Source organism: Lissotriton helveticus, chromosome 6 (assembly GCF_964261635.1).
Source record: "Lissotriton helveticus chromosome 6, aLisHel1.1, whole genome shotgun sequence".
Taxonomy (NCBI): Eukaryota; Metazoa; Chordata; class Amphibia; order Caudata; family Salamandridae; genus Lissotriton; species Lissotriton helveticus.
The window spans coordinates 997,372,976-997,397,125 of record NC_136067.1 but is presented as its reverse complement, the minus strand read 5'-3'; the positions used below and the strand labels follow the sequence as shown (position 1 = coordinate 997,397,125).

At 47.6% G+C, this 24,150-nt stretch overlaps 1 protein-coding gene across 2 annotated transcripts in view; it reads left to right on the top strand.

The window, feature by feature from the left end:
• The window catches only part of SNX9 (sorting nexin 9), an 884,063-nt gene that overhangs the window by 640,078 nt on the left and 219,835 nt on the right, over positions 1 to 24,150 (top strand). For both annotated transcript variants that reach the window (XM_078648636.1, XM_078648635.1), the window contains one exon: positions 8,789 to 8,866. In XM_078648636.1, coding sequence (XP_078504762.1) covers positions 8,789 to 8,866 — 78 coding nt within the window. The remainder of the gene's footprint in view (positions 1 to 8,788; positions 8,867 to 24,150) is intronic.

The window sequence follows — 24,150 nt, the reverse complement described above, 5'->3', positions numbered from 1 at the left end:
CCATAAACATCACCACACTAAACACCGCAACCAAGCTCCAAGTCCAAGCTCAAGTCCACGGCAGCGTCCTGTCTATACCTCTAGAACACTCTGACAATTCCAACGCGGTTGACTTATCACCGAAGCCCCCATCACAACACAGTCTAAGTTTATGTCCAGGGGCCCCCCCAATCAGCCACAACGACCCTCCTTCTTTAAACAAGAGCCCAAACTATGAAGGCCCTTTGTCATCTTATAAATTATCCAACCGATTCTTGGCATCCTTAGAAACCCGAATTGAAGAATCACTCGCCCACTCTCCGGGCTTCGGCCTGCATTCAAATTCTTCTAGAATTCTACTAGAGGATCAGGAATCACCCGTGTTCGCCTCTTTGGACCGCTCAAATTCTATTTCGGTCTCATTGACCTCTCTTCATGCAAAGCAAGATGCAATTGCTAAAGCCACGCTATGGCAGTCGCAGAAAATGGAACTGCAGATCGATCTAATGCAAACTTTGGCTTCAGCACTGTCGGACCTGGGTTCTAGGATAAGCTCTCTTTAAGGCTTGGTGGAGCAAATGGACAACTTGACTCCATGCTCTTGCTCTCCAATAATCAATAAACTTTCGTCTCTACCCGAAATCTTGGGCGCAATCATGAAAAGCGTGAAGTGTCACATTAACGGATACGGGTCACCTAAGTCCACGCAAGAGTCTCAAATTCCATCCTCCTTTGAAGAGCCTTTATGCTCCACCACACCAGCCGGCCCACCACCAGGGAGAAAAAATACTCCCCCCTTTGCCGACCCAGCCACTAAAAATTCGGCTTGTTCACTACCGGCAACCAGCCCTGGCCACCCCACTGTGGGCTTGGAATTCATCGACACTAGCTGTTTAACAACAACACAGTTAGTAATGACGCGACCGGTTTGTGCCGACATCGCTCATACTGATTCGATCCACAGTTCCTCTAATCTTCCAACGAAACCTTTACTGTCAAAGAGGGAGAGAAAGAACCTTAAAAAATAATCTAAAAAACAACGCTTAGCGAAAAGGAGAGTGGGGCTTGAAGGGTAGGTGGCACCCAGTACGCTAGCCACTAAATCAAGGTGCCCCCCTTACTTTCCCATCTTCAACTTGTCCTCAAAATCCAAAAAGAAAACCATTGAGACAAGCACGACCCCCGTGGGATCAAAGGATTCCAGTGAACAGGCCGGGCTATCAACACAGGGAGCATCTGGGGCCTCAGGAACTATCGAACTATATTCTACAACGACTGCGAATGGATCGTTGCCAAATAAAATCATAGGAACAATCATCCATGACCAAAGCCTTGGCAGTCAGAACAACACTGTACAGCTCGCAGCTGCAATGCCAGAAGCACGAAACAGTCCACTCAAATGCCAGGGAATGGCAAAAATGTTGAACATGGACCTTCAAAGTACGATAGAGGGAAAAGCGAAAGGCCACTGTGCGTGCCATCCACAAGAGGATCCGACTAAAGTCGGTTGGGATTCCTCCATGCATATGCAGAGGTACTTTCTGCCCGAACTGACACAAGTCCCGGGAATGACAACCCAACCGGAGGAGAATAATTATCCACCTGAAGCACACCCTTAACACCCGAAGGCGCCAGCACTGCCAACTGGAATACCTAGGAGTGAGAACCATCAGCACCCAGAAAATGGAGCGGAACTCATATTTTTTCCTCACTACGACCATAAGGGCCCACATGACATTCTTAACAGAAATAATCTTATCCGTTTATTTAATTGTGTCCCAGCATTGTCTAGGGTCACTTCCTCAGACTTTAAATTGGTCCAGTTCTCCTCAATACCAGGGAAAGGGGGCTCAGAGGCCACCATCACAACATGGTTCCAGGAATCCATCAGAAATGCAATTCTCAGGGAAGCCAGTCTATTTGAAAATTGGGGCATCGAAATGTGGGTCCCTACTCAACAAAAATACCCCCATGTTCTTCTCCCGCAGGCCCCAGTGAAGCAACTTACTAGCGTACTGAAGAGGTCCCGGGGTGCAACTCATGCCTGGCTTTCAAAAGCGTCGAAGGCGGACAATCTTATAAACATCGCATGCCACAACAATCAACGCCTGATAAGTTGCAAACCTAATTGCCCTGTCTTCCACGCCAATGACAGCTGCCACGGGCACCTTGCCCCAGACCCTCCAACTACCTCTGCCCAGCAGTGCCCTTCCTAACAAGGAAGCCAACCGGTCCGACCCTATACTAATAATCACGTCCTGGAATGTGGCCGGGCTTAAGACAACTCTTGCCTCAAAATCAGCCGTGGAACTTCTGAACAAAAGTGACATCATTTGTTTCCAGGAGACCTGGTCTTTATCCCCATCGCCTCTGCTCGGCTATTACGAACTTTTTCAACCAGCCGTCCAGGCCAACTCACACGGAAGACCCTCTGGGGGCCTCTCTATTTTCATCAAGCATAGGTGTAAGATAACGGCCACACCCATTCTTCGGAACATGATGACAGTGCAGACTGTACTTATCACCGGCCTCTCATCTTTAGGCAGGGCCTTTTCCGTGCTCCTAATTAACTGTTACCATAATACAATGAAAACTACCAAATCAATTGTAACCGATCTACTAATAAAACACCTGGAAGATCTTTTACTGGAATTTGCGTCCACGGAGGTACTGTTATTAGGAGACTTTAACATCAAAGACCTTGCTACCAATGCCCCACCAGCAATGAAAACCAAAGAGCAAGAAGCGATGAACACCTTTTTAACAATCCACAATCTTCGCTCTGCTCAGCAAATTATCCTGGAACAGCACACGGGTGCTCATTTTTTGCCAACGTTTAGGAATATCTCAACTATAGACTATATTTTACTAACACCGCTTTTGGGATATAAACTGGCTAGGATGGAAATTCCCTATCGCTCAGAGAGCGACCACAAACCCCTAACGGTAACAATGCACTTGCAAATGCCAGTCGCCGTTGAAACAACAGAAGTGGGGCACTCAACGCGGCTCGAACTCCACACCCTGGCTAGAAGAATCAAATGGGATTCATCGGGTTCTGTCAAGGAGGGAACCTGGCTTAAGGGCGAAATTCCTAATTTCAGGAACAATGCTCCCACAGATCTACATCATCGGTGGGACAACGCCATTGTTAAATTACAAAATCTCCTAGCAGGCCCTGTGGGTTACCATAGATCTCCGGGGCTACACTCGAAGCAAACCTATGATCCAGTATTTGCCTCCCAAAGAAAGACCCTTAGGAGGGCTGTCCACCGGCATAAATTGATCGGAACTACACACTGCCAATAATGTAACCTCATTGCGAAAGGTCTTCATGAAATTTTCATGGGAGGCCAAGAGACTAAAGGATCAGAATGAGTGGCTAAAAATATTTGCCTTGCTAAAGGGCAACAATCAGTCCCAGTTTTGGAGTTATATGAACAAGCTCAGTTCCACGAACAAGATGAGAGGAAACGCGGTTCGTGAAGAAGATTGGGCCCTGCACGTGACTCAGCTATATCGCAGTGACGCCTCGGACCCCGTGGTGATTGAATTAAGAGACCGTGTTGATTCCATCCAAATAGAAACTCATGAGCTGACCACTGTAGTGGAGGTCTCCAAATACCTGCGAGTCATGAAGAACGACGGCGCCCCAGGGTCCAACGGCCTCCCTGCTGGGGTATTCAAATGTGCCCTGGAAGAGTGGGCGGAATGTTTGACTCCCCTATATAACAACGTGTTTAAGTCATGTCAGCTACCGGACTCATGGTTAGGCTCGACTCTGTGCCCCATATTTAAGAAAGGAGGCCCCACCCTACCGGCCAACTATCGACTTATTGCCCTACTAGATCTTGAGGCAAAGGCATACGCCCGGTGTCTTTTAAGGTCACTTGAAAAATGGGTTGCAGAAAATAACATCATACCCTATTACCAAACAGGGTTTAGGGCATCGGCCTCCACAATTGACAATATTACAACTCTAGCCATTCTGAGTCAACAAGCAGCACAAAAAAACCATCTCCCACTTTACTGCTGCTTTATAGACTACAGTGCGGCTTTTGATAAAGTGTCCCGTAACATCCTATGGAGGAAGCTGAACAAGTGGGGGATTCCGCAGAGCCTTCTAGGAGCACTCATCTCCCTGCACAAGAACACGTGGGTGCGAATTAAAACTGGCCCAAAGACAGTCTCTTCAAAAATCGCTATTGAAGACGGGCTAAAGCAAGGCTGTGTTCTTGCCCCTCTCTTGTTCAACCTGTATACAGCTGACCTTGGAACATTCCTGGAGATTAGTAATCTTCTTCCGCCAAAATTGGGCCCTGCAAAAAGGACTCTGCACATATTACAATACGCTGATGACATTGTAATAATGGACCAAGCAAAATCGGGTCTTCAAAGAGCCTTAAGCATGCTCCACACATACAATACCGTTAACGCCCTTAAAATTAACCAGGGAAAGACCAAGGTATTGATATTCGGCGGATGCAAGAATAAGAAAAGTTTAAAGTGGAACATTGGGCCTGCCAGGATTAACACAACCTCAAAATATAATTACCTGGGAATCTGGTTCAACGAGACGTCTAGACCAGCTGCTCATCTATTCGCCTTGAAAAAGAGAGCAGGAGCAATTGCATACTCCCTGACACAATTGAACCTGTCCCTGAGCAGCCCCTCTGCAGAATCCATTCTGAAGGTGACCAAAGCCACTCTACTTCCTGCCCTAACTTACGGGCATCAGGCTTTCCCCGGCGCATGCTCTGTCAGCCTTGACCTCGCTCAAATTTCCACCTTTAAAAAAATCTTCCATCTCCCAAGTTTCATCCAGCGGGCAAGACTACGCTTGGAGCTGGGCTTACAAAGACAATCTATTGTGAGGCAGACATTCTGAAATATTTTATAAGGACATTAAAAGCAGGAGACAATACCTTAAAATCCCTGCTAAAAAAAACTCTTTATAGTCCTGGTAACCTCTGGAACACTCAGATTACAAAGGCCATAACAGTGCTAGAGATTGACAACTTATCTCTCCTTTCAGACACCATTCCATACTCAGCCTGGAAACAACTTATCAATAAGCAGGTTAAACTAATCTCCCATCGTATGGACCTTCAGGCTGTAAAAAAATCTACCATTTTGCTTCCCTTGAACACCTCGTACCTCCCTGGGAAACCGCAATCTTATCTCCAGGAAAATGTAAACGCCGCGGCACGGAAGAACATAATGTTTATGCGACTTCTAGGCCTGCGTTCGACAGCTTTTAACAGATAGGCCCCAACAAGTGAGGGGGGGGCTTGTAGACTGTGCAATTACCACTCTGAATCATGGCTGCATCTCTTGTGCTGCTGCCCCGCCCTGGCTGCCCCTAGAAGATCTCTCTTAAAACCTCTGTATTTAAAATGGGGCATCAAGACATGCTGGGAGGCATCGGGCCTGTGCTTCACGTCCACAGACATTCAAGTACTTGCAAGGTCTGGAAAATTTGTGAGACTTTTGGACAATCTTTTTTTACCTTCTTTGGACCCTGTGTTCCCACCCCCTCCCCCTCAAAAACTCATCACAGACTTTTTCTGTCCCCTGGTTTAGTATCCTCTGTCATAATGTATCTTTTATTTTAGGTCTAGCACAGTAATATGTTTATGTTGGCAACTATAAGACTGTTTCCTTTACATGTGTAATGGTCATTAAGCCTGGAGAGCTGTTTTTTAGCTTCGTCTTTTTAATAGGATAAATGTGTTAATGTTGTCTCTTGTAGTAATGGTTTTAAGTAACTGTGCTAAAGTAATAAACTTCAAACTACTTCATATGGCTATAGACTAATTGCACAGGGTGAACCTTCACTTCCTTCGCGATGACATGCACATAGTGTTCATGTGTCACATCACCACAGAACACTTCCCTCATTTCCCTGGAGTATTACTGTTTGCTTAGACTTCCTTTGAGTATGCCAGTATGCCACTCCAGTCCTGATTCAACATGGGTCTTTCTAGGCTGAGTATAGTGGAACCACATAGTGAAGCTGCATCCAAAGTAAGTGAATCCATCTACTTTGTGTAGCTTTGATTTTACACGGATAGCTTCCTTATTAACATTTAGCTTATTATTTTTCCTAACCCTTCATTAGGCATTCAGGACCCTGCAACCTCTCTGACTTAATACATGCTCGACAGCTGCTTTCTTTTTAAGTTCCTGACCCTTTTTCTCTGACACAAAATGTTAGCACTCTTGACATTTCTGTTCTCTGGTCAAGTGTCAGTGTGATACTTTTACTTTTCAACGCTGCCTCATATAGGCATTAGTTTCTCAAATTGTGATTCAATAAACAAATAAGTGCATAAAAGCTTTGACCCACTTGTGTACTGGTTAACTTTATGGTTCGAGTGCTCCCCTGTTACCGGATAAAGAAATCTATATTTCAATGTTTTTGTATAATTATTTAAAAAATTGGTAATTTTAACTTTAGGAGGAGTGTTCTTCATTAACTAATTCAAGAAGAACTGGTTTGCCCGCTGTTCTACTTCTTATTTCGAAACTCCAGCATTTTTCTTTGACCACTAACCACAAATCGCACATTACGAGGCCAAAGTCAACTTAGACGATGTTCAAAGGGTCATTGATCCAGAAGACACCCCCATCCCCCTTAACCCCCTGAATCATTATGGAATGTATATAGATACTGAAACATCAAACTTCTGTTTGGTTTGAACCAATACCCATCACTTTGTTTTTAGGCCACTTAATTGGCAATCACAATAAAAGTTGGTGATTGACCATTAGGCAGGTTTAATCTTTCATTTGGTCCCTATCAATCCTTAATTTATTAAAGTGGGGGCTTAATGGTAGCACATTTATTTTCACCGCAAGAACTCCCGTAACTACATTTAAGGTTGATTCTATTTAAGTCACTACTACCGACATGGGTGAGGAGTGCCCCATGATGAAGCATGTCACCTATTTTAAATATTTCACCAGTAATAAGGTTTCAGAGAGCTCTGCCAAGGGTATTTTTGTTTATTGTACAGTATCTTACTATTATCCTACATACATAGCTAATGGGTTCCCACACCCTCGGCCTACCTGCTGAGCAGAACAAAAACGATTGGTGTGTGGGTTGTGCCCCAACACAAGGCCTTAAAGCATCATCATTCAGAAGAACAGATCGAATTTCCAGGGCTGCAATTATCTGTTAACTTGAGCAGGATATATATATATATATATATAAAGAAGCAAGTAGGGACGTTCTGGTCATATTCTATACTATCAAAATTCCATTTCGTAGCTGCCTTAATGTCTTGTGGCCGTTGTGGGACAATAACAATTTATAAATGCACTTTTACATTTATTTTCTTGCCCTTGTAGTCCCAGGGACATCCAAACAGTATCAATGGTAAGTGCTGGTGTTGATCTGCGACGGAAAGTTGCCCCTCCCCAAGAATTATTAACTATCAAAGTAGACTTTGACCAACAGTCTAGACTAACCTTAAATTAAGTGAATCTGGGTTCGGCACAACACGATTATAACAGTTGCAACAAATATGGGATTGTCATGAGAAGAGGGTTGGAAGTTGATGTAAATAAAGCATACATTTTATTAATATCTCAACATATGTAACTATATTTAAAGTGGAAATGGGTATCAAACGGCAAATCGCACAAATAACAGTAAAACAGTAATGCAACACAATAAAGTAACCAATGGCCACTACCTTCGAAAACTATACTGTTTGCGTTCATAAACATACATACTTTTTTAGATCATCCAAGTGTAACTCTAATGATGATAGTGCAACTGAAGTGGGACTGTACACACAGTCCTATGTTCAGAATAAATATTGCAAAACTGGTACATATAATAATGATGACATTTCCAAATACACACAAAAAGTAAACATGAAGGAGCCTATTCCTGCCCAAAGTCTCTAGACCTAATTTACATGTTGAGGGCAGTAAGCAGCTCCTCTGGATAGAGTAACTGCACCCAAATGACTACAGGTACTTCGACCAGATAGGACATGTGGAGGGCTACTCCCCAGACTGAGGCTACCAATGGAGTGTCTCCAATCCCAGGGCACCCGAAAGAAGCAAGAGATGCCCAGGAGGAGTGGCCTACAAACTGTTACAAAAAGAACAAAGCCCTACATGAACTGTACATATGTGTATGTGGCTTTAAACCAGAACATTTAAGTTGTTTTGAAGAAAGGTGCTGCAAATGCTATGCCTTGTCCGTTTGCGGACTAAATTCCTAATAATTAGATTTATTTGTCCTTGCAACTGATTTTTCAATTGCTCAGTACTGGAAAGGAGAGCTGCTCACCAAACAAGGCACTTCCACACTTGCTGTATGTGCCTGGAAGCCAGAGACAAGTGTCATTGACAATGATGTAGTGACTTGCACAACATTGTGTGTGTGAGCATGCAGCTGTTTGTGTGTGTATGTGTGTGAATTAATTATTAAATAGTGTATTTGAGCCAGGTATTGAGTTACTACGAGAGTGTGTTAGTGACTGAGTTTGTGAATTACTAACCTATCAATTATGTGTTTGAATGAATCAGTTAATCAGTAAATGAGAGCAATTAAGTCAGTCATTTTGGTATTACAACACTTGATTGTAATTAGTGTTTCAATGTTAAAATATGTTTATCATGTGCTTCAACGTTGGTAAAACTTGATAAAAAATGTATTCTGCAATTCCGTCTCTTATTCAAAAGGGGAAAGCAGATCATAGTGGTACAAGCCAACTCTTGTTACGAATAATATGTCTTTAGGAACACTATTCCTTTTTGCATTGAGGACTGTTATTTTGTTTTTCAGCATTACCGAAGGAATATCAGAAAATAGGAAAAGCTTTGCAGACATTGTCACAGGTGTTTACCTCCAGCGGGTATCAAGGTAATTGTAATTCTTGTGTTTGTATTGCATCATTCGATAGTGCTCAACCTTTTTTGCTCTTACCATCCAATTAGATTTATCTGGGGAAGATTTGTGCAGACTGGTGAAAGAGAAGCATACTCCAATGGGTTTTCCCCCAAAGTTGCATTTTCTATTGAATTCATATAGAGAATAATAAAGACTATGCCCATTCATTACTGGGGGAGTGAGAATGCTTGCAGAGTTTGACTGAAGGCCAACATATGTGCCAATGCTACACACCATGCCCAGCCGTCACTAGGGTGGAAAGACTGGACACTTTGCAATCTGGTCCATCTGGCAGTGCCAGACTACCCAAAAGGCGAACCAAATACTCGGTAAGATGATTGGGTGCAGGACATGGACACAGTACTGGGCATACTTTTTGGGAAAACACACTACATAGGAAGCTGCTGAGCGCCGCCTAGTGTTATGTTTTGTGGGCAGGCGTACAGGGCACATGGTATGGGAGGGCCGAGCACTTAGCCCAGAGCTTCGGCACAGCTAAAGATTATGTTTAGTAGGCTCAGAGGACTGAAGTACTGGATGTATAGCTAAGGCAACCCCCTGTGACTAATGCTGAGTGTGCTGGAGCTAAAGGTCCACAATAATAGTAATCTACGCAGTCTTTACATCTGCCTCATCCAATTTATAAATGTTGTCTAAATAAAAAGTGCTTCCATCCACATGTCTATTGCCCTAGCCCACTACTGAAGGTGTGGTGTGCGAACTCTACTTTTACACAGCCCCCAGAGGTATATTTTCTATGATTGGATGCCTGCAAACTTTGTTCAACTAAAGCAAAATGATCAGCTCCTCACAGCCAGTGAGAATCCGTTCCGAGTACAAGTTCAGAATCCAAGGCATACGGAAGGTGGTGGCCTCTGTGTTTGGCTAGCTTGGTATTAATCTATCTTTCTTTTTAAGATGGCATGGCCAAAATGCTACGGTACGAGTAAAAACGGAAACCCATCGTATAACTTCCCTTCCGCTTAATCAGTTTTCACAAAACTTCCCTGAATCCACCAGAAAAAGAATTGTATTTTATTCGAGACGTTTTGCCCTGATTGGTCAAATAGGATAAAGAGTGATTAGTAAAACAAAAATATGCTTTCTTGTAGACGAACCAAATTAACCAAAAGTTCAGAGATGCTATCTCCAGTTCAGTAACATATATCTAGTTTTATAACAGAAAACAGTGCGCAATGTACTTTAGCCCAATATTGCTATTGTGGGCTTCTGGTGAAGGATAAAAAACAACATGGTCTGGATTGTAAACTTCACCAGATACCAGAGCTAGACTTATCACACCACTTTCATCATGTTATGTGCTTTATGTTGCTCTTATTTTATGGTTTAGTTAGCATAAAAACTCCTTTAAGTAAATGTTTTTATTGACATCACCGTTAATTACTTTAATCATTGTTGTTAGTGTTGTCACATCTTGGGTAGAGACAGGCATCATGAAGCATTATGGCAGATTGTGGTCAACAGGAACAACTTCTATTTTTAATATGTTAGGACGCGTCCTATCAGCCTGGCATTCTCAACCAGATGGCCCCAACTCAAAACTTCAACTGCCTTGAATCACAGCCCCAACGATTCCAATGCATGACATTGCATATACATGACCTTATTGCAAATTGGTACATTGTACAAATATGTCATACCTATTATCCTTTGGAAGAACAATGTGCCACCTGTAAAGGAAATGTCAATATAATGACAATGCCAGTGCAAACATCAAATCAAATGTTATAACTTTTGCTAGTGATAAAGTGGCAGGTACGATAAGAATTACTAACGAACCCAGCAAGCATTTGCAATGCAATAGGTCTTGCATTTGCCAACTTTTAAGCTACTGCCATTGTAAATGGCATTGTAAAAGGCATTGCAAATGGCAATGCCTTTTATTTATCTGTTTTCAAAACCAACACATAGATGAAAGGTTTGTTATTTACAATGCCAGTAGCTCAATACCATTGCAGGAGAGAGACACGTAGAGCTCCGCCAATGCGCCTTGACCGTACCCTATTATTTTTGTACTGGAACGAGCACCTGAGTCCACTGTTGCAACACTCCTACAATTCCAGTAATGAAACAAGAATACCATACTATCCTAGTGCTTAAGACCCACTGCATGCTCTGCCAGTGCCCCTCAATCATGAGCCTTGCTATTGTACTTGTGAGGCTAATTTACAGCTCTGCCAGTGTGACTGAATCCTGATCTGCGCCATTCCTGCCATGCCACAAAGACCCACACACAGCTCTCCCAGTGCATCTCAATCCTGGACTGCAGCCCCCCATTTGATTCCAGCTCTGACACCACACACTGTTCTTCTAATGCACCTCCTTCCGTAACGTACACCCCTGCCGTTCCATTATATACAGCTTCCAAGTGTACCTGCAGCTGTGAACCCATACGCTGCTCTTCCAATGCACCTCACTCCTAACTTACACCACGCCCTCCATTCCATCTAGATGAAATACAATTCCCCCAGTCTACCTGAAGCTCTGAGACCACACGCTGCTTCTCCAATGCACCTCCTTCCTAACTTACACCAGCCCCGCCATTCCATCACATACAGCTTCCCCAGTCTACCTGCAAATTGGCCCCCACACAGCTCCTCCTCCAATGCACCTTCTTCCAAACTTACCCCACCCCGCCATCCAATCAGATTGAGCTCCCCCAGTGTACCTGCAGCTCTGAGAAAACGTGCTGCTCTTGAGGCACCTCCTTCCTAACTTCACCACCCCTGCCATTCCACCACATACAGCTCCCCTAGTGCACCTGCAGCTCTGAGACAACAGGCTGCTTTTCCAATGCACCTCCTTCCAAACTTACCCTACCCGCCATTCAATTCTATACAGCGCGCCAGTGTACCTGCAGCACCCCCATTCTATTCCAGCTCTGAGACCACACGCTGATAGTATACCGAGATCAGTTACAGAAAGTAAGTAGATATGATCCGGATGGTAATTACTTTATCAGTGCGTTTATATAGCGCCACAAAGCATAACCTCGCTGTACGGTACATAGCTGCCTTCCTGTTTAAAGTGTTGTAGTTTAAGAAACAGTAAAGTAACCGTTTTTAGGACTTAAAATAAGCACAAATCCTTACACAGGCGAGCCTTACCTGTTCTTCCTGGCAACGGCGTACCTGTCTGTATGTTACAGGGACTTCTTGCAAAGGTGTAACTTTCGGGGTACAGGGGCTCCTTGGTGCCCAGATGCGCAGGTATATTTCTCGGGGTGCAAGGGCTCCTTGGCAGTTAGTGCTCACAGCTCCGGGTCGGGCCTGTCTGCTCCACGGAGCCTAACAGAAGGAGAGGCGCTGTAGCCTGCAGAGAAGCCCGGCCCAGCCCCTGGTTCCTGCTTCTGCCGAAGGAAGAGGTGAGGTGGGAGGAGAAACCAGCCGGAGGCAGGAAGTACCTACGTCTGTGTGTTGTGAGAACCCCCATGGATGAGCCTCGTCCTAGAGCGCCTCTGTGCTACACCCAAGGGTGGCAGCACAAGAAAACTTAAATCCAGGCGAGACCTAAAAAGGGCGACCTCCCACTGACTTGCTTTATTCGCCTAGTTTTTGCTAATGCAATATTACGGGATCTCCGCTCGCGAGAAGGCTTAGAAATCACAGAGAACAGACACTCAGTCATAGGCTTAACATACAGAATGGAGTACCTGTTTAATAACGTAACCTCTTCCCAACAAAACTTCTGCCGTTCTCCTACAGCAGGTTGATTCCAAGCATCGTGGTGGATTCCCCCGGGTCCCGCACTCGAACTTCTGGGCACGCGCAGTCGAGCGTGTGAGCGACCAACGAGACCTTACCTGCCTTGTAGTTACATAGAAATAGAAACATGGACGTAATTATGAATGAAGCTCTTTACAGATAGGTTTCCGAAATAGAGAACGCCAATTATTTTTACATGTAATTTGTTACACGGGTTGCGGCTTTCCATTCCTTACGTTACTTAATACCAAAACCATATGGGCTGTAACACTCCACTTGTATTGAAACCTTTGCAGTTAATTTTAGATGTGGGGGAGTTTGGTATGAGAACAAATTGCTTTAGTCCGATGGTCTGTGCAATATCAGTGATGCAACACGCTGTAACCTTGTATCTTTTTGGGTTGAGACAGATGAATCAGGGTTTGGGTATTGCTTTTGAGAGACCGGGGATTTCCGAAGACTGCTCCATTACGTAGAACTTGCGTCATTTATGAAGAACCATCCAATGGTGTAAATAAGAAATCAGAAGAAGGACTCAGCATGTTCGTAACTTTACCATAACACTGGTATTACGGCGGCCATATTAAAGCAGTGCCAGAGATCGGCAAGCACAACTGGCGAACAACTAATGATGTGCGGTGGTCTGTTGGCAGGCATGAGGTCTCTCAAAAGTTCATGTTTTTCGGTCAAATGATGACGAATGATAGTCGAAAGTCCCAGAGTAGGCCTCTGCTTGGCGCTCCTGGACCTAACGCTGTCGGCTCTGCAGCCAAGAAGTACAGTATCTGTAAAGCAGGCGGTACCCGGAAGTGAGACAGCGAGCCCAGGCTGCGGACGGAGCAGAAATGAGTCACTGGTTGGGCGGGACACCCCAGTAGCTTTCACAGCAGTGCCCGGACCTGGATGAGCGCTCATATAGTTAAAGCATGGCCTACCTGTAGCAGTATCGACCCCAGCCCGCAGCCGCTGACCAGAGCTTCCTGTGGAACGTCTTCCAGAGGTAAGGCGCGTATCCGGGCCAGTGGAGGCCACCGCCCCTGGGGAGGGGCAGCGGCTGGGGGGGACACGCACTAGCTAAGCCTGCACTTGTACGGTGCCTGCAAGTGACTGTCTAATGCTTCTGTCTTTCTGTTTATAAAGTTATAGAGACTGCTTACCTAATAAGTACTCTAGCCGCGCGTTTACCTACCTCCTGAGATGGAATAGAATGTAATATCTAGATAAATGTCATTTGTGCCACGTACTCTTTCTTTCTCGAGTTATAAATCTTCAGTTGCCGACATGTTCCCTAAATGAGTGTGTGTGTGTGCGCGCGTGCGTGTGTGTGTGCAGGGGGGGGCTGGCTGTGTGTGTGTGCGCCGTTACTGGTATATGTAAGCGCGTCTGCAAAGCGCGTCCACACACCCAAATCGGCGCGTGCCCCGGTCTGTCTCCCTTGGGAGGCATCACACTGACAATAAGTCTCGCTGGCGACAGCGCTTTCGCACTGCAACGCCAGGCGAGACCTAAAAAGAAGTTGTGCAGCTGCCTTTTTTTCTGTTTATTTACTATTGTAGCAATCACGGCACACTATGCTTTAGCTTTAGATGTTTACAGCTAAAACGCGGCGTGCCACCATTACTATAAAAGTAAATAAATAGAAAGAAATGTGGCGTCCGCCCGCCTTAGTTTTTGTATTTATTGACTTTTGTGGTAATGGTGGCACACTATGCTTTAACTTCAGATGTTTAAAGCTAAAGCGTATTGTACCCCCATTGCCACTAAAGTCAATGCAGTGTCATGCAGGGGGTGAGGCATGCCGCAAAAAGGACGACAGTAATGACGGGAGCGAGAGGATGCGAACAAGGAGGCAACGGATGGCCAGAGATAGCCAACCAAAAAAAACAATTGGTGATGTCCCCTGGGAGGGAACAAAGCACACAAAAGCGGGACAAATGGACGGTAATAACGAACCAGAATAAGGGAATTCAGAAAGGCTGGCCAACTAGCCAACCAGTAGCGCTAGGCCTGTTAAATGCAAGTGCTGCCTAGACAAGACCTAAAATCTGCAACAGGGAGGAAAAATAAGTTACAAATACAGAACAAGCCCACGAAGACAAAACACACATGCAGATGTTTTGTATGCAGACTGATGAGTTATATATTACTGAAGCTTACATTGCACAACAAGGTAAGGATTGTTCAGTGGCAAACAATAGATCACAGTACAGCATACGAAGGCCTGGTTGTCATCATACAGAACACAACTCCTTAAGATACATTATAAAAAGTATGTAGCACTGCACACTGCCTACAGAACACCACACTGGACTCGATGATCTACACAAACATCAACCTTCCCCTGTGCATTACAGGAAAGAAAACTATGAACTGAACATAACATCAGATGCTTACACATCACAAATGATTAATATGGCGTAGGAACCGAGTTCTGATATATTCACAGCACTTCTTCACCCTCAAGGGGGTGTCTCTAATGCACATGATAAGATGACATTCATGTTCAGACAGATGTCAATCAAACCACATAACTAGATATTAAAAAAACAACATGAAGTGCTAACACCAAAGTGGAAAGAACAACCTAATTCCAGTCAAACACTAACTTACCAAATATTTTAATACTTCAAAACATTCAGAAGTCTAGTAATTTGGAAAACTCATTTTTTCACATTCAAGGATCAACAATGTATGACTCTCAAATGCTGTAATACCAAGAAGTCCACAATAAGGTTTGTGCATACTCTAGTGGTCTCTGCCCACAAGCTGCCCACAAGCTGATATATCAGGCAAAAGAATGAAACACAGTCTAGCAGTAGGCCACAAATGAACAACAAAATAAAAGGACACCTATCAAAGATGCAACATAACCGAATATACAGTTCTCCACCCACAAGGGTGTACTACAAATCTGGGTGCATTGCAGTAGCACTAGGGCCAACATTCAATAAGTTCAACTTAGAAACTTAAAAGTATTCCACCCTACAAGGTGCAACACCACAAACACAGGACCACTCATCTTGAGTGAAACGTATTGCAGAACATTTGCTCATGTACCACGTGTACATGTCAAACTCCAATTGCAACCACAGTAGACATTACCACTCCTCATGGCAACATGCAAACACACACCATTCTATTGAAAGCAGACACACAACACTAAACAGTAATGTACCGACACACTATACCAGTGCTGCTTAACCTTTTAACTTCTGTGGACCCCCACTTAATCATTACCGGAACCCCCACTTAATCATTATTGGAAGGCGGTGACCCCGTATAAGCATTTTCAGGTATTTGAACCACAAAGCAATGCACAAAAAATACAGAAACAATTGTTCAGCAAATGCTTAACTATGTCTTAAACGCTTAAATACTCAAATGAGAAAATATTTATTTAATTCACAAATAAATATTTATAAAATCGCAATTTTAATGGAAAGGTTGGCACTTTTCGAACCCAGTTGAGGCCACTCTTCGTCTATACTATATTCTGTTTGATGTATTTGCACTATGTTATTGTCATACTCCCTCCTGGTGGTGGTTGGTTAATCACTTGGAGTACCGAACCCTCAAGTGAGTACGATCCAATGATGACACTAGCCACTTTACCACTCTATCGGAGAAAAAACATATACTGTCACTGTGAAAGTGTGGTTTGAGGGTCTCTTGTACAATATTCTCGAGACTTTGGATTTTTGAAACAAGTGATTCATTCTTCAATGATTACAAGACCGCCTTAATTATGTAGGAGCAAATTTCTTCTATTCATGTATTTGCCTCAAAGTTGAGGTGGCATACTGCTCCCTTCAAGACTGCCTTGTAACAAAGGCAGTCAGCCCCATCCCGCTCCATCCAGGAGGTCTTGGGTAGAGCTTCCTCCCCTGGGTCGGGCTCATCACTCCCTTCCCTGGGTCTGGCTCATCACTCCCTCATAACCTCTCTGCAGTTCCCCGCTGCATTACATAATTTTGTAACAGACACCATTTTCACTCTACTCTGTCTCAGTGGATTGTCCAAGAACCCCTGCATCACTGCCTGCCTCCATCAGAAGTGCCTCTTTTCGCTTATTTTTTGCATGCCGCATGTAATATTCTTCATCACCAAAGCCTTGGGCCTGTCACTGAGGCAACCAGCACGATTGGCACAGGTGGTGCCGATCCCATATTTTAGTCCCCAAAATGATAGTATGTGTTCAGTGGATCAGACCAACAACAGTGCAGAGCAATACAACCCCAAGAATATGGGTCATCACGTAAAAAGAAATTAGCACCAAGAACATCACTTGATCTATTATTATAAGTTGTAGTCAATTACATTTTTGGCAGCAGTTGTTAAATAACATTCATTCAACACAAAAGCAAGGCATCATAATGAATTAAATGATATGACTGTATTGTTTTACATGAGTATCAAAGGACATTTGTTTTCAAATTGTGAATGTCAGAGCATAGTAGTATCAAACAAGAGCCACACAAAAATATATTACTTGTACAAGTCGACTGTTTCATTCTGATTCTACTGGTAATGGAGGATCTGCTATATGCCTTTCCCTGATTCAACTTCTGTTGAGTGTCCTGAAGAATGTGGGGGAGGATCGAGCACAGCTAAACCTGGTTTCCCCTGACTGGGCAGGGAGGATTTGATATGCTAATCTGGGGGAATACAGCACTCAGCCGTCCCTTCCCAGATAGGATGAACCTGCTCTCGCAGCAGGATAGCCAGATCTTTCTTTCTAATCCCCAAAAGATTGAGTGGTTCCACTTGTTTCCCGAGGATGTGGACGTTCTCTCGGCTGCCAGGAACCTTGCTACAATATTGATATATGTTTGGTGTTAAAAGAAGTTTGTTCAGTGGTGTCAGTTGGGAGGTTTGAACCCATTTCAGTCATCGTTTCCAGTGTTATGCACTTTGCACTGTGTCTTGCCTAGTAAGTCCTAGCAGTAAATACTATAAAGAGTTATTTGGCTGCCCTATCTGCTACCATGTGTATCCCTGACCAACCACTACTGGCACATTTTCGGAATGACTTTGCTTGTTTCCTCCCACTCATTGTTGTTCAGTGGGATTTGAATCTTATGCAATCATTCCTTTGGCATCCACATTTGACCCAATGCACGGCTGTCCAGCTCGACATTTAACTCAAAAAGCTGTCTTATCTGAAAGAGACATGTTAGTGATAGATTCCTTACCATAGAATATCCCCAGGCGTCAGACTGGATCCGGGAAATTTTTGCGTAGCAGTACCCTTGCGCGTCGGTAGGCGTCGTCTGCGGCTCCGCGTCCGTCGTCGGCATCGTGGGCGCCGTGATGACATCGTCGGAGTACTTAGACGCCGCCTCCGCGTGCTGACGTCAGTTCTTCTTTTTTCCGCGCCAGCAAGCGCAGATCTGGAAAAAGCAGTACTTTTAGTCACTTTTTGACTAACTTTTTGGATCATTTTGATCATCTTTTTGATAGATCGGTGCCATAGGGATGCCTGGATTAAAGCACTGCGAGGATTGCGACCGCACGATGTCGGTCACGGATCTTCACCGCCGGTGTCTACTCTGTCTAGACGTCGACCACGACGACAAGGCCTGCCCCGACTGCCAGGCCCTATCTTCGAAAGCCAGGCTCCCGCAAGCGACTCGAACTCCGGCAGTCGGCCCTGCGCCGCGAGAGGTCCCGGTCCCAAGGGAGGTCGAGGGACAGGTCGCGGGGTCGGAGCTCCGAGAGTCGGCATCACTCCTCTGGGTCGAAGTCGTCGTCAGGTAAGAAACACAAGAAGTCGAAGAGGCGTCATCGCTCTTCTGACTCCCCCCGACGCTCGCGCGATGCGGCCGGGGGTTCGGGTGACACCGCCCACGCGGCTCCGTCGGAGTCGCTGGCGCCGCGTCCAGCTCCACACCTTCCGGTCCCTGGGCGAGACGCGACGCAGGAGGAGATCGAGCGCTTCCTCATGGCCATGAGTTCCCTTTCTCCTCCGACGGGCTCCGCGGCGCCTCTGGGCCCAGTGGACCCGTCTGGGGCCCCTAGCGGGTCGGGGGCTTCGGCCCCGACACCGTCGGGTTCTTCGGCCCCGGCGCGCCGGCACCTTCTGGCCCGGCACCGCAGGGCCCCGTGGTCCCGACCAGCCTTCGGGCCCGGCGTTGCAGGAACCCACTGGATCCCCTTCGGGATCTGGGTCGTCGCCGGTGGACCTTACGACCCCCCTCCCCGGCGTCGGTCCGTCAGGTGTCACCTCCGGCGCCGTACTCGGGCGGCGCCGTCCCCGATGCCTCCCTCGACCCGGCTCCGCGCCGGAGCGGCGCCGCTGGACGCCGCATTCTACGCCGCTTGGGGAGTTTAACTTCTATGAGCCGGACCCATCCATTGACAACCCTGATTATCAGGAGATGGGTGATGAGGAGTGTTGGGAGGGGTCTGAGGACCCTCTGACCAGAGAGTGTCAGTCTCATTAGGACTGGACAGGTGGACTTGGGGATGCCAGTGGTCTGGACACCTCACCGGACACTGGTTTTGTCTCGCCTCCTACCGTGGCGTCGGAGGCGGGGGCAACCTAAGTATTTCATAGACATCTTTCAGCCCTACATCCCAGGACGCTCCTTGCGTTCCAGCGACCAGCTACTACTCAAAACACCTAGAATTAAGAAAACCAGACAAGGTGGCCGTGCACTGGCCCACACCGGACCTATCTTATGGAACTCATTGCCGCTCGGACTGAGGTCAATCACTAATCACATGGCGTTTAGAAAAAACCTAAAAACCCATTTGTTTCCCAGGAATTAATTGTCTTCCCATCCCTGGACACTTTCTTTTACTCTCTTTCCACCTGCAGTTATAGCGCGGAGATACCCCTTCGGGGGTCTAGTCTGGCGCTTTATAAGCATATAAAATAAAATAAATAAAATAAACCTACAGTGTGGTGCTGATGAGGGCAGCCAAGGCCTTGGGCCTTGAGCTCCCCGTCGCGGCCGTGAGGACTAACCTCCTCACTGAGGTCCTTAAACCGCAGTCAAGCTCGGCCGAGCCTCTGCTGCCCTTTAATGAGGCCTTATCCGACGTTCTTTTGGGCACTTGGTCCAGGCCCGCTACCGGTTCGCCCGTAGATAGGAACGTGGCCAGACGCCACCGCCCGGCCCCGGGCGACCCATGTTTCCTGTCCACCCACTCCACCCCCGAGAGCCTGGTCATCCAGGCATCCAATTCCCAGACCGCATTCCCGTCGGCTCCGCCGGACAGGGAATCCAAGAGGTACGAGCAGTACGGTAAAAAGATCTTCTCCTCCCTTAGTCTGGGACTGCGGTCTTCCAACACCGCTTGCCTCTTGGGCCGCTACACCCACTCTCTGTGGGATACGGTTGCGGAAGTGCTGCCAGAGTGTCCGTTGGAGGTACGGGCCAAACTCCGCCAAGCCCTTGTGGAGGGCCGGGATGCAGCCAGATTTTCTATCCGGTGTGGGCTGGATACCACCGACTCACTAGGTAAAGCGATGGCAACGACGGTGGCGGTCAGACGCCACGCCTGGTTGAGGTCCGCCAACTTTTCGGCCGATGTCCAAAACACACTGATGGACATGCCGTTTGATGGCCGTCGCCTTTTTGGCGACAAGGCAGACCATGCACTTGAGCGCTTTAAGGACTCCAGGGCTACGGCTAAGTCCTTGAGCCTCTCGGCCACGCGCCAGCAATCGGCTGCCTTTCACTCCTTTCGTGGCCACGGAAGGGGTGTACCCACACGTGCCGCCAGCCACGCTCCGCTGGGGAAATACCCAACGCGGTGGCGGCCGTGGAAACCGCTGTGGCGGCGGTCGGGGACAACGGTGAGGTCAGTCCACACCTTCCCCCGCAGCATCTGCCTCAAAACCCTCCTAGTCCGTGCTTTTCGGCCCATGTGACACCAGTGGGAGGCAGGATTCGCCATCACCACTCTCACTGGCGCACTGTCACTTCGGACAGGTGGGTGCTGCAGATCGTCCGAAGGGGCTACTCCCTCCCCTTCGAGACGTCCCCTCCAGCCATGCCACCGCAATTCCACCGCGTATCGGGGGATCATTTGCGACTTCTGCAGGAGGAAGTTACGGCCCTCTTGGCCAAGGGGGCCATCGAGCGCGATCCTGGGCCAGAAGTAGGGTGTGGTTGCTACTCCCACTACTTTCTGGTACCCAAGAAGGGGGGCCTACGCCCTATATTGGACCTACGGAACGTCACCGGCTTCCTCCGGAAGGAGAAGTTCAAAATGCTGACTCTGGCTCAGGTTTTGGCTGCCCTAGACCCAGGAGACTGGATGGTAGCGTTGGATCTGCAGGACGCTTATTTTCACTTCCCCGTCCTGCCGGCCCACCGGCGTTACCTACGGTTCACGGTAGGCCACGAGCACTTTCAGTTTACCGTGCTCCCCTTCGGCCTTACCAGCGCACCACGGGTGTTCACGAAAGTGATGGTGGTGGCCGCAGCTCATCTGCGCAGGTTGGGGGTTTCAGTCTTCCCCCACCTCGACGACTGGTTGTTGAAGGCGGGCTCGCCCCAAACAATAGTCAGCCACCTCCAGACGACGGCAGACCTCTTGCACCAGCTGGGGTTCTCCATCAACGTGCTGAAGTCACACCTGTGTCCCTCTCAGAAGCTCCTTTTCATCGGAGCGGTTCTCGACTCGGCGCGGTTTCGGGTCTATCCTCCCGAATAGCGGGTCCGGGATATTCAGGCTCTGATTCCACTCTTTCAGCCCTTATCCCGGGTCTCGGTCAGGTTGACGCTGCGGCTTCTGGGGCTGATGGCCTCCTGCATCCTACTGGTGCATCACGCCAGGTGGCGGATGCGGGCTCTGCAGTGGGACCTGAGGTTTCAGTGGGCCCAGCATCAGGGCAACCTGTCCGACCACGTCCTGATCTCGGAGGGCACCGCGAGACAGCTGCAGTGGTGGCTCACGGACCGCGATTGGGTCAGCGGCGGATCCCTCTCCCTACCCCAACCGGAGCACGTAGTTGTGACGGACGCGTCCCTCCAGGGCTGGGGGGGCCACATGGGAGAGGCGGAGATCAGAGGCCTCTGGTCTCCGGCGGAGGCCCGGCTCCACATCAACCTTTTGGAGTTGCGGGCGATTCGTCTAGCACTGAAGGCATTCCTCCCCTCTGTCCGGGGGAGTGTAGTGCAGGTGTTCACGGACAACACCACCGCCATGTGGTACTGCAACAAACAGGGCGGGGTGGGGTCATGGACCCTTTGCCAGGGGGCTCTGCCCCTCTGGCAGTGGCTGGAACGCCAGGGCGTGACCCTGGTGACTCATCACCTGGCAGGTTCTCTGAACGCCAGGGTGGACGAGCTCAGCCGTAGGTGCATGATGGATCACGAATGGCGTCTGAACTCGGACGTGGCGCAAGGCCTCTTTCAGCGATGGGGAGAGCCTTGGTTAGATCTATTCGCCACCGAAGAGAACGCGCAATGTCATCAGTTCTGCGCGTTGGCATTTCCAAGGCGGCACTCGCTCAGAGATGCTTTTCGTCACGAGTGGAGTTGCGGTCTGTTGTACGCCTTTCTGCCTATACCACTTCTGCCCAGAGTGCTGAAGAAGATCAAGCGCGACCGGGCCCAAGTCATCCTTGTGGCTCCGGACTGGGCACGAAGGTACTGGTATCCAGAGCTACTCAGTATGTCAGTCGATCCCCCGGTTCGTCTGCCTCTTCGGGAGGACCTTCTGTCGCAGCACCAGGGGACGATCCTCCACCGAACCTGTCCAGTCTCCACCTCCATGCTTGGAGATTGAGCGGCGACAGTTGAGGCCATTTGACTTGCCTCCTGAAGTCTGTAACGTCATTCTGGCAGCCAGGCGTCCCTCCACTAAGTCGGTATACGCCTGCAGGTGGAACAGATTTGTGGCATGGTGCACAGCAAAGGCTGTGGATCCACTTTCTGCCCCTCTTTCTGAGGTTCTTCTCTTCCTTCTTTCTCTTGCCCGGCAGGACTCTGCTCTGGGCACTATCAAGGGCTACCTTTCTGCCCTTTCAGCCTTTCTAAGGCTGCCTGATCAACCTTCCTTGTTCAAGTACCCTATTGTAAATCGCTTTCTGAAGGGCATCACACACACGTTTCCTCCTGTTCCGTTTGTGATGCCTCAGTGGGACTTGAACCTTGTTCTTACATTTCTGATGTGCGCTCCCTTTGAGCCACTTCACAACTGTCCTCTCCGCCTTCTTACTCTGAAGACCGCTTTCCTGGTTGCCATCACCTCTGCCAGGAGAGTGAGTGAGCTCCAGGCTCTTTCTTGTACTCCTCCCTTCCTTTCTGTCCATCCGGACAAGGTTGTATTGCGTACTAAGCCATCTTTCCTGCCCAAGGTTGTCACGGCCTTCCACATGGGCAGTCTATCACCTTGCCCACCTTCTTTCCGCCACCGCATTCCTCTAAAGAGGAAGAGCGGCTCCACCGTCTGGACCCAAAACGTGCGCTTTCATTCTATTTGGATCCCACACGCCAGTTCCGGGTGGATGACCAACTCTTTGTTGGTTACGTGGGCGCTAAGAAGGCGAAAGCGGTGCACAAGAGGACCATCTCTCGGTGGATCATCTTGTGTATCCAGGCATGTTACTCCTTGGCTAAAAAGGAGCCCCCTGTTGGATTGCGGGCTCACTCCACCCGAGCCACGGCGACTACAACTGCCCTGGGCCGGGGAGTGCCCTTGCAGGACATTTGCCAGGCGGCTACGTGGGCCTCGCTACACACGTTTGCAAGACACTACTGCCTGGACAGTCAAGTCCGGAGGGATGGCTTCTTTGGCCGTTCCGTCCTCCAGGACTTTCTGGTGTGATTATTGGTTCGCAGACCCACCACCGGGGTTGGTATTGCTGGAGTATCTATTCTAAGGTAAGGAATCTATCACTAACGTGTCTCTTTCAGATGCACAAGTTACTACTTGTGTAACAATATATCTGTAAGAGACATTAGTTAGTGATAGATTCCTTACCGACCCACCCATCCTCCCCGTTCTGCGAACCGATATCTAGGGTTAAGGACATCCCCTTTCAGTGCCCTAGTTTCAAGGCACCAGTGTTGGTTTTTAGCATAGCTCTGCGTTTCTGGCGCGGAAAAAAAAAGCGTCTAAGTACTCCGACGACGTCATCACGGCGCCGACGACGGACGCGGAGCCTCAGACAACGCCTACCGACGCGCAAGGGTACTGCTACGCAAAAAATTCCGGATCCAGTCTGACGCCTGGGGATATTCTAAGGTAAGGAATCTATCACTAACTAATGTCTCTTACAGATATATCGAATATCGTTACACAAGTAGTAACTTGTGCATTAGTGGCAGTGGCTTCGGCCCATAGTGTTGGGGAATTTCATGCCCACTCAGCCCAACCACCATTGAAAGTTTTTGGTCTGGGTAAAATGTTTCTTTGACATCCTCATTTTTCTTAATGAAGGTGGTATCTTCCTTTTACATAGGCCATTCCATCACCTCTCATATTTCTTTTCTGCTCCTATCCCAAGGAGGAAGAGTGACATCATAGATTGTTCTCATATGCAGGACAGAGTGTGTGATCAGCTGTTTATAC